Genomic DNA, 15061 nt, shown 5'->3' with positions numbered 1-15061 from the left:
AGCTCCCTCAAAAGCCCAAACTCTCAATGTGAAAAGAGAATATTTACTTTTCTATTCTTCGTTGACAGTGTATTGACAGCTGTCAACGGTCAATTTGTCCAATCTGACATGAGGGTTGAATCCAGTGACCTCAAAAACATTACCCTATATATTAGAATAATTAAAATATGCTTTTGACATCTGTAAATAGTATTGAAAATGAATAGTTTTGCAACGGGTCAGGGGAGCTTTGGCAGCTCTGTAGCTGCCAAAATGTTCATTTTGGCACTTTGTGCCCATGGAGACTTTTGTTCAGGATGACAAAATCTACAACATATCAAAAATTCAGACAATTTGACAGAAACCCAATTTCCATAAGATTATTGCGGGGTCCTTTGTATTCATTAGTTTAAATGCACATAAACACTTTGAATAGTTCAGTTTTTCTGAATATGTACTATACCGAGTGTTTAGTTGTTATTGACCTCTCTTAGACGTTTACAGTAAAGCTGTTTCTAAACCCAGGGGTAACGTAATAACTTATAAATCTCTAGAAGTGTAACTTTAAATGTTATAAAAGTTGACTATTTGGCAGACCATTTAGGGGTTTAGTCTCTATCTTTTCGTCTTATTAATCGTTTTAATTAATGGTGATGATGGCTTGATAAGTCATTCGAATACAAGAATTTGTTAAATAAAAATTTGCATAAAGGTAAGCAATGCATTTTTGGGAAAAAGTGCAATTCCAAAGCTCCATTGCCGGAAATTACTACCAACTATTGTGTTTTCTTTGTTTATATGGTGAGTGGGAGATTCGTTTTGCGAATTAACGAATAAGGGTACGGCCATAGTAGGGGGTCGAGGCTTCAGATTCATACAAAGGCTAGAGACACGAGCAACAGCTATGCCCTCATGTCTTTGTATCACTATAGATGCTAAATCGTGCGTTTTAAATCCTACAGCTGTTGCTCGTGTCTCTAGCCTTGAGAATCTAAGGAGTGAAGACTAGCCGTATCCTAACCTAGAGAATAATTGCGAACAGTGATATTCCATACTTGAGAGCTTTTTTTCTGGTAAAATTACGGGAATTTTCTTCTGCTAGTAATACAATGTAATGAAAATTTGGTTAAATGTTTTTATCCATGTCATAACTAGCTCAATTTCTCAATTACCTACCAGTGATTATTTTCCCTGAATATGTTAAAAAAGTTAGAACAACAGAATAATAACTGAGTTTGTTTGCACAGCTAAGTAGTCAAAATTAACATATCAAAAAGTCTAAATTATTCCATTTAACTGATAATTAATTTCAATTTAATGGATGAAGTGAGCTCACCCAGATTGTGTAACAAAAACGTATAGCATTGAATCGGTTTATCGTAATGTTTTTCATTTCTAAAATCAAGGGCTAGTTTTTTGTAAATGTGATTTAGATAGAAAATTAATGTGGATATATTCACCATATTTAACAAGAACGACTGTTGTTAAATTAAAACAAATAACATTTTGCCCTTTTTGCCATTTGCCATTTTTAATGCGACTCAAGTTAAAAGTGAATCGTCACTTTGTACGGTCTAACATTTTAAATAAATACATTTTTATGTATACAGGGTGTGGCGTGTATAATCTATAAAAATTAAAACTACAGCTTCCTGGTGATATTTGTAATAGAAAAGTCTTTTTGTAAATTAAAGTTCATTTATTCAATGAAAATGAAGGCCAACGATAAATAACACATATTTATTAAAAACTTTGGAAATGTTTTTATGCGACCCGAGATGCAACCTTATAATTTAAGTCGGTATAATCTAATACTAGTAATACTAAAAAGTTAGGTTACATTGTCAAAAAATTTGTGTAGTCAACTGATTGTATTTGTATTGATTTCATTATTCACTTAATTATTAAATATTAAGCATCGCCCATCGACCCATCAGTGTTAAAAAGTGAACGATTCCAGACAAAAGTTTTTTTCTTTGTAATTCCACGATAGTGACAGTGTAATTTTTATAAAGAAGTAAAAAATAAGAATAACGTGTCGATTACATTAAAAACGAGATTCTTATTTCTTAGTTGCTTAGTTATTTTTTAGTTTGTGCATAAACTAGTTTTACAATGAACCGAGATAACAATGCATTTACTATTTCCGAACGTGTCGATAAGGTGTTAGTGTATGGTGCAGCCGGAGAAAATGCACTCGCGGCGACTAGGTTGTATAGTTTTTCCGAAGTCAATTGAAGAAGCAATATCTTCAAGGTATGGTATGTACCAGGCTCTGTCGCTAAGCAGCAACTCGGCATTGAAATATTTGAAAAACTTGTTCCTACAATTATTTAGCCATACTCATATACAGATCTGGTCGAACGAAAAGTGCAGGTGGTAGAAATGTATACGCTCAGTTCAAGAACGAGCGTGCGAGCAAAGAGCAATGCGCACTGTTTCTCTGGTCCATTGCATTGTCAAAATTCAGTTGTCGACTAGTCGCCTAGCAGTGCAGTGCGCGAATGCGGAATTTGGTGTGATTCAGAAATTTTAATTTATTACAGGCACCCTTCTATTAATTATTCATATTACAATTGCAAAAGGAAAAAATAAGAGGGATATTTGGTTTACCAATATTATTACAACATGGCATTTTGGAGACCTTTTGAAATGGAACAAAACGAAATTTACCGTCAATATAATAAAATTGTTTGAGGACATAAATAATTAAAATATGTTGTTGGTCAAATAAACATATAATAGAAATTTTCTACACATTATATACAATTATTATAATTTTCTACCTTTAGCATAAAACTTTTTAGGGACGCCCATGAAACTCATTAAATTTGATTGCTCGGTTTTGTTATGCATGTTCAACTGACTTCGGAAGAACTATACCGGGAACGATGGCCACAACGTCACCCACCATCCCCATGTGCAAATACAATCCTACAGTGCGTTCAGCTGCTGCGAGATACGGGAAGTGTTATTTCTCGAGGATAAGGACGTGGTCGGCAAGTAGGAACCTCATCTCGTACCGTACATCGCATCTTAAAGGCAGGTATCCACTTGTGGCAATGTTCCGTAACGTAACAACGAACATGTTACGGCCTGTTGCAAAAGGTGACACGGTTCGCTGCGTGCGTTTTTTGCAGATGGTTTTTACGGCAATGTGCCAATCAAGTGGACTTTCCTGCTTCTGTTTCAATTACCTGTATCGGCGGCACTGCTTTTCAGAAAGAAACCGTTTGCACATTATTCTTAACGCACAGTTGATGTTTACTCGTGTACAGATTTTGAAATTTTTATCTTTAGCCGATTTAAAGATGATTAAGGAAAACCATTTGGAAAGTGACAACTTCAACACACTGTATCTCGAAAACAGGGCATCTAAGAAAAAAACGTTGCACACAAGTTTTTTTGAAATATGAACAGGACACCCTGTGTATCTCATTAAGCAACATGGAGCCAAACCAAAAATATTTGGTCCGACACTGTACGGAAATTTTATATTCCAGCCCACTAGATATATCAAGTAACAATTTTGGATTCCCAGTCTACAAATTTATAGTGTACACTGGATTGTGGGACACCCTGTGCAACAGCTAAGGGTTGTACTTGTTTAAAAATTATGTCCCTGCAAGATACTTGTTTTAAAGTTAGTTATAAATGTCTCTGATTCATATTTATTTTTACTTTATATTTCAAACAAAGAGCCACCCTTCGGTAGCTTTCGCTTCGGTCTTTGTGCCCCATTATGCTTTCGGGGGGTGGAAGGATGAATGGGCAGGAGAAAGCAGGTCGGGAAATATTAATTTTGTATCATAGCTCAGCTGCTCGGTTTTCCTCAGCATAGTTGCTGTCGGACCAAAACACAGCTGAAGGTTTTGTGCACCAAAACAAAGGGAATCCGGTGTTGTATCGTAAGTTGATGCCCTTTTTCACTTTAACCTTTTGGGTAGGGGTGTGCTTAGCATCTGGCGATGTGCGGGGACGACTTAGCGATTTTTTGTTACGCTTTCATGTTGGCTTTGTTGTGACAAAGAATTTGAATTTGACGTTTGGGTAGACCCACTTGTATTGCCCTTTCACGGCAGCGTATGTTTTAAAGTCTACAGAATATGCCACAATGAAATTAGTAATACTTTAAAATAACATCAATATACACGTTAAATGAATTTAAATATTTCATCATCCACGTTACGTTAGAGAATTTGAAAAAAATTACTGTTTTCATCAATTTAACACTGTAACTACATATTTACAAAGCAACCTGTATTGTATTAAGTGTTAAAACGATTCTTTTGTCTTTTTCAGTGGCCGCGCATTGGTTCTTTTGTTCCTGCGCCTGCCGACTACGACCGCGATAGCCAGGTTTATCAACTCCTGGCGCCGTTTGAAATGTGATAAGGCCAAAAAGGACAAATTGGTTCTCACCGCCTCTGCATGTTCTGCTGCTCGAGACTGTAAGTTTTTTGTTTTTTTTTTTTTGTATTCAATTTCATATTCCAAAGTCTCCTATGTTACACCATCACGTTAGTAACCAATTTGTCAAGAAAATTATGAACTTTTATCCGTTTATCTCCTTAAAAGTTAGAAGAAAGTACCGTATTTATGTAACATGTTACATAATGTCACTCGTGCTGGCCTACAATCGCAATACCTCTGGCTTAGATGTTAGATGTTAAATTTTCATCTCTGCTTTTGTTTTCGTCGCACACTGGTCGCTGAAAAGGACGACCGGCATAATTTTGTTCGTGCAAAAGCCGAAGTGCAGTGTTGAGCACATTCTTCGGCAGATGTCTTCAGTTTCATTTGCTTACCCGGGCTTGGCTCAAACTGCATGTAAGTGCAAAAGGCTCATGCGTAAAAGTGCATTATTTACCGAACAGCTGACAGTCGAGCGACGTTGCCGCAGTGACAGAAAAGTATCAATTTTCAGAATTGTGTCCTTCATGTATAGGGTGGTGCGGAAATGAGTACAGAAAGCTCAAACTACATAAAAAAGTAAATTAAAAAAATAAAACAATTTTTTCTTTTGTTTTCTATAAAATCAAATTTTACTCATATATTTTCTAAAAAATATTGTATAGGATTGAAGTTTAGTCCAGGTAAGGTTTAGGACAAACTTATTACCTTAGATTTGTTAGTTTTTGACTACCTGCTAGAGGGTGTTACCTTTTACCTGGTTTAATGTCAGTTTATAGTAACTTTTCTGAGGTTAGGTTTTTTATAATCTGTATCTTGTATACCAAGTAAAATTTCATTTTACAGAAAAGAGTTACCCTTATTAAAATCACTAAAAACGCACCGTAGTTGAGAAATACTTATATGGCTGTCCCAAAATCAACCACCACGTACAGAGTGTTCGCTAACGAATGGGCGATATTTCAAAGGCAGCTTTAGATGAAAATAAATCGAATTAGATCAATTTACCTTATTACAATTTTGTTCCCTTATAAAATTGTGATGAACAGAAGCTAGTTGCTTTGGGACAGTCAATTGCGTTTTTCTCAAAAACGGTGTGTTTTCGGTGGTTTTTAACTTTTTAAGAATCATTTAAGCAGATTTTAAGAATACATTTTTTGTATACAATGAAGTTTTACATTGTAATACGAGATATACACTGTAAAGAACCTCAAAAAAGTTGTCAAAAAATGTAACTGAGACATATTGAGCACCCTGTATCTCAAAAACAATAGACGATAGACCAATGCTCCATAGAGAAGAATTGATTTATTTTTGTCTGTTTTATCTCTCTCTGCAATTATTTCCGCAACACCCTGTAGATACACGTTATGTCACATAACACACAACTAAAAGAGAGATTTAAAACGGTGCTAGTGAGTAACGGATTTAACTCGATATAAGATTATTATTTTTATTTGTATATTTGATGTATAAAAATCCGCAAACATTAAGAACTAAATTTTTTGAACCAGGCATTTTATTTTGTTAACTTGATTTTTATTTATTATTTTTTGACAAAGTTGTACTTAACTGATTGATTGAAACGGAAGGTGCATGACGGATTGTTATTGGTCTTTAATAGTATTTATTTTATTACTTGAAATATTAAAAAAAATAGAAAAAATTTATGTTGAAAAAGATACATAAGTGAATAGCAAATTTTTTCTTTCGGGAATCGAAAAATTTCTTTGCATTACACCATCTATAAGTGTAAACATAAAAAATATACAGGGTGATTCAGAACTAATTGAAAAAAATTTGAATGTACAGAATAGGGTGGCCCAAAAAAACGATTTTTTTCCTGTCTCTTGTGAAAATATGTTAGTTTATCATGTTCGTCAAAAATTTAATTTTTTTCTCGTTATTTTGTCATTTTCTAAGTTGAAAAAAATCTCGATTCTGAAAATTTCAAATCGATATTTTAATTTCTAAAGGTCACTCATAATTATTTTAACTTTCAAACATGTTTTTTTTTCATGTTTTTGAGCGACCTCTAAAAATAAATATCAACGTACTAATAATTTTTTTTATTGAATTTGATGAACAAAAGAATAGAAATAAATCACGAGAAATTTAAAAAAAATAAAAAATTATAAATATTTGATACTCACAGTGCGGTAGTAAATTTTGCCTCGAGAAATTTTTTAAGTGTCGTGATTTATTTCTATTCTTTTGTTCATCAAATTCAATAAAAAAAATTATTAGTTCGTTGATATTTATTTTTAGAGGTCGCTCGAAAACATTTTAGGTACACTATTTTTCAAGTTTTTAGAAATTAAAATATCGATTCGAAATTTTCAGGATCGAGATTTTTTTTCAACCCATAAAATGATAAAATAAATTTAAAAAAAAAATTAAATTTTTCACGATTTTGAAAATTTTTAAAAATCTTGAGCGACCCCTAAAAAAAATTTTTTTTGAGCTGCTTTTTTGAAGGGCTCTTAAAACATGAAAAACTAACATATTTTCTCGAGACACAAAAAAAAATATTCGTTTTTTATGGGCTACCCTACTGTACATAGTAAAAATGTAAATATTAAGAAAAACCTCAATGAAGAATTTTGCAAAAACTGGTTATTTAACCTTTTACCCAACAACCTTATGGAAAAAGCGACACTACAATCAAGTATCCAGTTATTTGTTTACGATTCAATTAATCAGGAAATCCAGTCACAAAAAAAACATTTTCCGCTTCTGTGCCGTTTTTCGAACACGGCGAAAAAGTCCCGAGTACGGNCCTGTTGTACGAGAATCACTAAATTTGGTACACAGAGGTTTTATGACATGTGGAATCTGATGGTGCACCGTTTTTTGGCGGGGAACCCCCTTAAGACAATTTTTCGTGGCCCCCTTTGTCTGGAGCCAAAAAAATTTGGTCGCATATTTAAATTTCTTAAAAATTATCAGTCCACTAGAAAGCCATTAAATTTAGAAATGTTTGGTCTCTTTATACTTTTTTCGTAAAATGCAATGTTTTCGTGAAAAATGTCAAAATGTGATCGAATGCATATCGTGATTCGCCATTTTCCTCAAAAATATTGCCTTTTACGAAACAAAAAAGTTTCTAAATTCAATGGCTTTCTAGCTAATAATTAAAAAAAAATCAAATTTGCGACCAAATTTTTGAGGTTCCAAAGCAAGGGGGCCCACTAAAAAGTGTCTTAAGGGGGTTTCTCGCCAAAAAGCGTAACACTGTGAGATTCCACATGTCATAAAACCCCTGTGTACCAAATTTAGTGATTCTCGTACAACATGGTTTTGAGATAAAAAAGACTTCTTAGGGGCAGATTTCAGGGGGCTGTAACTCCGAAAGAGGGGGCCAGTTGTCAAAAAGAAAAAATACGGGTCCCCTAAATTTGTATTAAGAATCTATGACCAAATGTTGTTGCATGAATTTCGGGACACCCTGTATAATGATTTTTTACGATATTGACTCCATTTTTCATTACGCATCTATTCCCAAATTTTTTTGGATGGGTTGGATGAATCACCATGCATTTATGCCAAGTTGAACACTTTGCTGTTCTCCGCCTATGACTAGTACCGATTTAAATTACGTTTCTTTAGTTTATAAAGAAACGCTGATGGAAATGTTATATAGCACACCCTGTATTTTTTCAGATTAGGAAGGTAATAGAATCTACGGCTGTAAATTCAGTATTTCGTTTGTTTCTTAGATTATCTGTTTTTTCTGTGACTTTCCAACATTTGATAAACAATCGAAGCGTATTCGGTCGGTTGGAAATGCGGCAACGTCGCCGGTCTCGCAGGTCGCCTTCCCCGAGTGGCTTCCTAGTGCTCGCCGTTTCGCCAAACTCAGAAGTTCGTCGAGACTGCTAGGTTCGCGGGTTTAAATGCTGGCACAAAACATCGCTTTTGTTTACAAGTGTTTAACTGCTCGCCAACCACACAGACTTCGTAGAGGTGCGACTATTTCCACCGACTACTATGGATGGACTAAGGCTGGCCATACAGTAAGTGATTTCATGACTGATTTTTTTGGAAAATCGACTGAAATGCGGAAGACATTTTTTTGTGTATTACCTTACCTTCTTAGACATTGATTTGAACCGAGAATGGTATTATCAAAGGTCTCTCCCGAGTATATTCTGTTATTCGAACGTATTTTTATGCCTGCGTGTGTCTAAAAATAAATTAGAGCAATAATTTTGTCAGTCCACTTAACAGCTGATAATACCAAAGTGCACTGTGACTTCTTAAGAATAAGCACTTGAAATAAACATCATTAGTTGGGAATGCATGCTTATGTGCGTTGCTGTATAAATATTTTCTCTAGGATTGTTTATAGTAAGATTATTTGCGATTTTATGGGTCCTATTCAAATCAAGAATTACTTATTTTGTACAAATAATCGAATGAAAACAGTATTTATGCTCGTGTGTCGTAGCATATCAAACGCTGTCAATATTTACTGTTTGTATTTACGTTCGATATAAATATACCTAAAGAACTTCTATTTGCATGTCGTACTCCAAGTGATGAAATTGAAGGTGTCCTTTCGCTGTAAATCAAATTTCGTCTAAACATATTCTCCAATACTGCACGCACAAACATATTTTAGCCCATATGAAGACATATCCTTAATTTGAAATGTTTCTAAAACCATTGTGTCTCTATGACGATTGTTTTGATAAAAAAAAAACATATTTTTTCTACCTTAAAATACTCTGTCCATACAGTGAGTGACCGACCCATTCTAAATATAGTTGGCATCGATTCAATAATACTCTCTTAGTACCAGCACTTAAAATTAAAGCATTAAAAATATTTATTAAATTTTAATTCTTCTAAGTGGGTTTTATGATTATTTGTTTATTTTACTTGGCGAATATATAGATAAAAGTAAGGAAGTGACAGTAATCTATGAAAGTATTTCACCTTGTATTGACAGTAAATCCAGTAGGTACTTCAAGAGCAGATACCAAATCATCTGTTCTGATTGTAGAAATAATAGTTTCGTAAGAATAGATTCCAGATAAGATATTTTCTAGGAAATCGAAACATTCGCGTAATTTGATTTGTACCAAGAATTCCAACAGGATTTGGCAAGGTTTAGAGTTTATAAACACTAACGGTACGTAATTATCAAATATTTTGGTACGAAAGCAAAAACTGCTGTCAGTGGTTGAAAAAGAAATTGTAAGAAGTCATTTATTCATCTTCGCAATTTCACGCTCTCCATGAAATAATAATTGAAGTGAAACAATTGACAGCAACAAACGGGTTTTGATCTAAAACTTTTTGCTATAGAAAAAGGGTCATCAATTACAGAAATGCATCCAATACGTACCTGCTAGAATTTATATTCATATAAAATTTTTGGGTATGTGTTTGTTATACCTACTTTAAGAAAAACAGAAATTTCTTAAAAGTTTCAACCAGACAATCAAGATAATTACACCCTCGAGATTATACAGGGTGTCATTGAAACTGAGTTTTTTTAACTGACGTTTGTAGGTGTAGATAATTTAAAAACCTTTATAAATCTTAATTTACATTTGAAATTCATTAAGATACATTAAAGTTCCTAATTATTCTTATTATTATCCCCTTTAATTACCTGTTGCCCTTTAAGATTCGCAATTACCCGTTAAAAACACTTCAATTACGCGAATACTTGCTAACAGTTGCTCTTTCACAATGGGCTCCTGTAATAGTTAATTTATAACTTGTTTTGATATTTTTCCACAAGAGAGAAATAATAGTAAAGCGTCAAAAGATCAGTCAAGTTATTTTTATTAAAATATTTTTGCCTAACAAAAATCGCAAAAAGCAGACAAATAAAAAATTGGTTGGCAGTATGTACCAGGTTCGGTCGCTGACGCAGCAACTCGGCATTTGAAATATTTGAAAAACCTGTTCCCATATGTATTTAGCCATACCCATATGCAGGTCTGATCGCCCAGTTGAAGTATGCGAGCGCTGGCAAATGCGGCACAAACACAGCCGCACGGGGCCACCTGGCCATAAATTCGGTTATCAACAAATGGCCTAGCAGTGCAGTGCAGCAATGCGGAATTTGGTGTGATTCAGGTCATTCATAGTACAATTGCGAAAGGGAGAAATAAGAGGGATATTTTGTTTACTAATATTATTACAACATGGCATTTTGGAGACCTTTTGAAACGGAACAAAACGAAATTTACCATCAATATAATAAAATTGTTTGAGGACATTAATAATTAAAATATGTTGTTGGTCAAATGAACATATAATAGAAAATTTCTACACATTATATACAAATACCCTTAGCAGAAAGAAAACTTTTTTAGGGACGCCTATGAAACTAAATAAATTTTACTACTAGCGTTTTTATACATGTTCAACTGACTTCGGAAAGACTCTACTTATCTCCTTCTTGCACCACATATGCGTTGGGTTTTTGCACTTGGTATTTGTTCTGCCACTTGTTTATCTTAAATATTATTATTTTAGTATATGTACATAATAATTTTGTATATGGTAGCGTTTTGAATGTTACCGATTCACGTCCTCAAAGTAAATTTAAAAATAAATAACATCTATACATATCTCATTCTTGCATCATAAATAGATTGTATTAAATCATAATAAATAAAGCTGTCAGAACTGGGCCGCGGGACATAGGCGTACTCATTATTTATTAAAAAGCAACAAATTAAATTGTCTACAGTACACCACCATAAACACCAACGGATAGGAATTAATTACGCATCATCCGCATGATAACAAAGCAACAGTATACTAAAGTGACGTGAACGTGAAAAGCATTTTGAGGCAGCAGCTCACGCATGTCTCGGTTGACCCGTTTGGCACGCCACTGATTTGCGGCTTTCTCTCTCTCTGACAGCCCTGTAATAAATGATTTTTTGGGCAACATCATTATTTATGCGATTATTTCACTTTAAGTTATTTGCGAATGTNGTGATTCAGGTCATTCATAGTACAATTGCGAAAGGGAGAAATAAGAGGGATATTTTGTTTACTAATATTATTACAACATGGCATTTTGGAGACCTTTTGAAACGGAACAAAACGAAATTTACCATCAATATAATAAAATTGTTTGAGGACATTAATAATTAAAATATGTTGTTGGTCAAATGAACATATAATAGAAAATTTCTACACATTATATACAAATACCCTTAGCAGAAAGAAAACTTTTTTAGGGACGCCTATGAAACTAAATAAATTTTACTACTAGCGTTTTTATACATGTTCAACTGACTTCGGAAAGACTCTACTTATCTCCTTCTTGCACCACATATGCGTTGGGTTTTTGCACTTGGTATTTGTTCTGCCACTTGTTTATCTTAAATATTATTATTTTAGTATATGTACATAATAATTTTGTATATGGTAGCGTTTTGAATGTTACCGATTCACGTCCTCAAAGTAAATTTAAAAATAAATAACATCTATACATATCTCATTCTTGCATCATAAATAGATTGTATTAAATCATAATAAATAAAGCTGTCAGAACTGGGCCGCGGGACATAGGCGTACTCATTATTTATTAAAAAGCAACAAATTAAATTGTCTACAGTACACCACCATAAACACCAACGGATAGGAATTAATTACGCATCATCCGCATGATAACAAAGCAACAGTATACTAAAGTGACGTGAACGTGAAAAGCATTTTGAGGCAGCAGCTCACGCATGTCTCGGTTGACCCGTTTGGCACGCCACTGATTTGCGGCTTTCTCTCTCTCTGACAGCCCTGTAATAAATGATTTTTTGGGCAACATCATTATTTATGCGATTATTTCACTTTAAGTTATTTGCGAATGTTATACCTAGGACAATAAAAAATCTAATTAAAAAAAGAGACGTATTTTTCCTTCCTTTATTCTCTTCTTACAGCGGGATCTACAATTATAGTTAACTTGTTCAAAAATTATTTTTTTTCGTTATCAAAATTTGTAATTTGTCTTTTTTAATTTGTAATTATGTTTGATAGTTTTAAATTAGTTTCTTTCTCTGCTTTTGTAGCTAATGATATGATATGATATGATATGTGTGATACCCAACCAAGTATATGGGCTAGCTATTAACGAGTGGTATGACGTCATAACATGGCAAGTTAGCCATTTTATGTGTTGTTGTACCTACAATTTAAGGTAAAGCCATATTTCACCAATTTGTTAATTGGAAAATAAAGGTCGACCGCGGAAAAATCAGTTTTCGAAAGTTGCGCATTATTATTGCAAAAAGCTATGGATGTTGATGTTTATGGAAAAAACGGTCAATCAAAATACCAACATGTGTGTCAAACACCGATTCGATTAACCGTGAAATTGTTGCTCCAGGTACCTATTTGTTAATTAATTTCGTTCGTTTTTTGCAACTAATGGTTTGATTACTAAACGTTAATATTAAAAGTTAATATCGTAGATATAGGTTTTAATTGATCCAAAGAAACGTTTCGAAATAGAAAATTTTCAAAAAGTTGAAATTAAATAGCCCTATACAACTAACAAAGTAGGACGTGCAAAACAGCGTTATAAACAAATCGTCCCAGGGTCGGGCAAAAGCCACTCGGGAATTCGCTCTTTTTGCCTTAAATTGAGCTTAGTTTTAATGTAATTTAAAAAAAGAGGAGTCACCTATGTCTCTTTGTTCCCAAGTAAGTTTTTTTTTATAACGTTAATTGTTAATTAACTATTGGACGCATCGGACGGGCATTTTAGAGACAACTAAACGGTTAAACTTTTATTTTACACTGATAGTTCATGGAATAAACGCGTTGAACGTTTCAAATTACGTTCAAAAACTCGCGCGCGACAGAGCGTCGTTAAAGCGCGTGCGCGGACCCGACGCTCCTCCCGCTTGCAGGGCGTTCATTAACGTTAACTTTTACTGCTGCTAGCGCGTATTGATAGTGACGAGATGCGCAGTGGCCGGTAAGGTTATAACAGAACCAATAGAATAAGACATAAATTAATAAAAGATATACACGAAATGCACCAATATGCAACGTATCTATGAGAACGTAAGATCGTAATAAATACTAAAGATGATCAGGTACTTACAACTATGTTCCAAATACCAAATTTTCATCGGATATATGAAAGTCCAGAATATATCTTTCTATACCCCCCCCCCTGGCTACGCCACTGGTGAGTTATTATAAAATGGCACATACGTATGACAAAAATTAACTTGTTGATATGTTGTAAATCTACGGTGAATGCTAGCAAAATACTGTAGAAGCGTCGCACCGTTATAGATTTTCTGTGCGGGTACATTTGTTTATACAGTGAGCTTGAGATATTGGATAATTACAAGGACATTGTGGAAGTCAAAACGAGCTATATCTTTCCATATGTTACATACAAGCATCACGGACGCAGGGTGGAATTTGGATGGGTGACCTAAGGCAGGCTCGGGGACGTGGCTGTGGCAGCCTACCAGAGACCTGGGTCGCCCAACATTTGCCGCATGCGTGTGGTCCCCGATAAATGGTAATGAGAACAGAGCAAAGAAAATCTCTGTAACTCAAGACCATGCTATCATACATAAACTGTACGAGACTTTGCCACCAAGCCACCCGTGTAGTAATATAGGATGGTTTGAAGAAAAGTACTCGAGTAATGAAGGAGGGTGTACAAGGGGCCTAATAAGGCCTAAGTGCTGCGGTGGAAAAAACAATTCCACCACCCTCCGACATACATACATACATACATACATACATACATTTCACGGATTATTTAAATGATACATTCCCAGGTGGATAGAATGAAATAGTTTTATGGCCTTTGCGATTCCCTGACTTAAATCCCTGAGATTTTTATCTATGAAAATATGAACATGGTCTAAAACTCAGATATCATGTCATCCAGAGCCAAAATATACAGGGTGTTCCTAAATAAGTGTCGCAACGGAAAACTGTAAATTCCTCTTGAAAAAAGAAACATTTTTTTCCTCTTCCACTTTTCTCTCCGAGCTTTCGTTTTCGAGATACACGATGTCAAAACTTAATTTTTTTTTTAGTTTTTCGCCAATATCTTAGGAATCGTTTGAACTACAGGACTGAGCTTTTGTGCACACATTACCACTATTAATAGCTACTTTTTCGCACCCTTCTCGAATTCATTGGACGTGCCAGTGGTGGAGATTTTAAGGTATCGTAAGGGTTTTCCCCCCCTAAATTTTACGCCACTGGAAAAATTGACTTTTGACAGCAAATTCTAAAGCGCCAATGAATTTTACACAATAAGAGTTCTCTTGGTTCATTGCTCTAAAGTCGACCGTTTTCAAGAAAAATGACTTTTTATGAACAAAAGCAAACATTTTGCTAACGTTTCGAAAATCTTTTGTAATTCAAAAAATAGGTAGTAATAATTAACAATTTTAACGAAATTTAACAACAGATAGGATTTTAACTTAAAAATAATTTCACAAAAGCTGTTCAAAATTATGTCCGTTGGCTTAAATGCACGGATCATGTTTCTATGAACATTGTTCGTAATTTCATGGATATTTCTAATTTGTTGCGCTGGCTGTGGCTTCAACTCTAGCGGTCAATTTCGACCGTATTCACAGGGGTTTCATAGACAACGCTCTTCATCTGACTCCATAAGAAATAATCGAGAGGGGATAAAACAGTTTTGACA

The 15061-nt window shown here is 34.3% G+C and overlaps 1 protein-coding gene across 3 annotated transcripts in view; it reads left to right on the top strand.

The window, feature by feature from the left end:
* LOC108906736 (tripartite motif-containing protein 2) overlaps positions 1–15061 on the top strand; it is a 59152-nt gene that overhangs the window by 3018 nt on the left and 41073 nt on the right. For 2 of the 3 annotated variants that reach the window (XM_018710088.1, XM_018710086.1), the window contains exon 1: positions 8249–8408. In XM_018710088.1, the coding sequence (XP_018565604.1) occupies positions 8383–8408 (26 nt within the window). In that variant the 5' untranslated portion in view covers positions 8249–8382. Of the gene's footprint in view, positions 1–4281; positions 4431–8248; positions 8409–15061 lie in introns of those variants that run through there. The other variant, XM_018710087.2, reaches the window with a different exon arrangement.

This window comes from Anoplophora glabripennis, unplaced genomic scaffold, assembly GCF_000390285.2.
Source record: "Anoplophora glabripennis isolate ALB-LARVAE unplaced genomic scaffold, Agla_2.0 scaffold187, whole genome shotgun sequence".
NCBI lineage: Eukaryota > Metazoa > Arthropoda > Insecta > Coleoptera > Cerambycidae > Anoplophora > Anoplophora glabripennis.
This window is presented reverse-complemented; position numbering and strand designations above follow the sequence as displayed.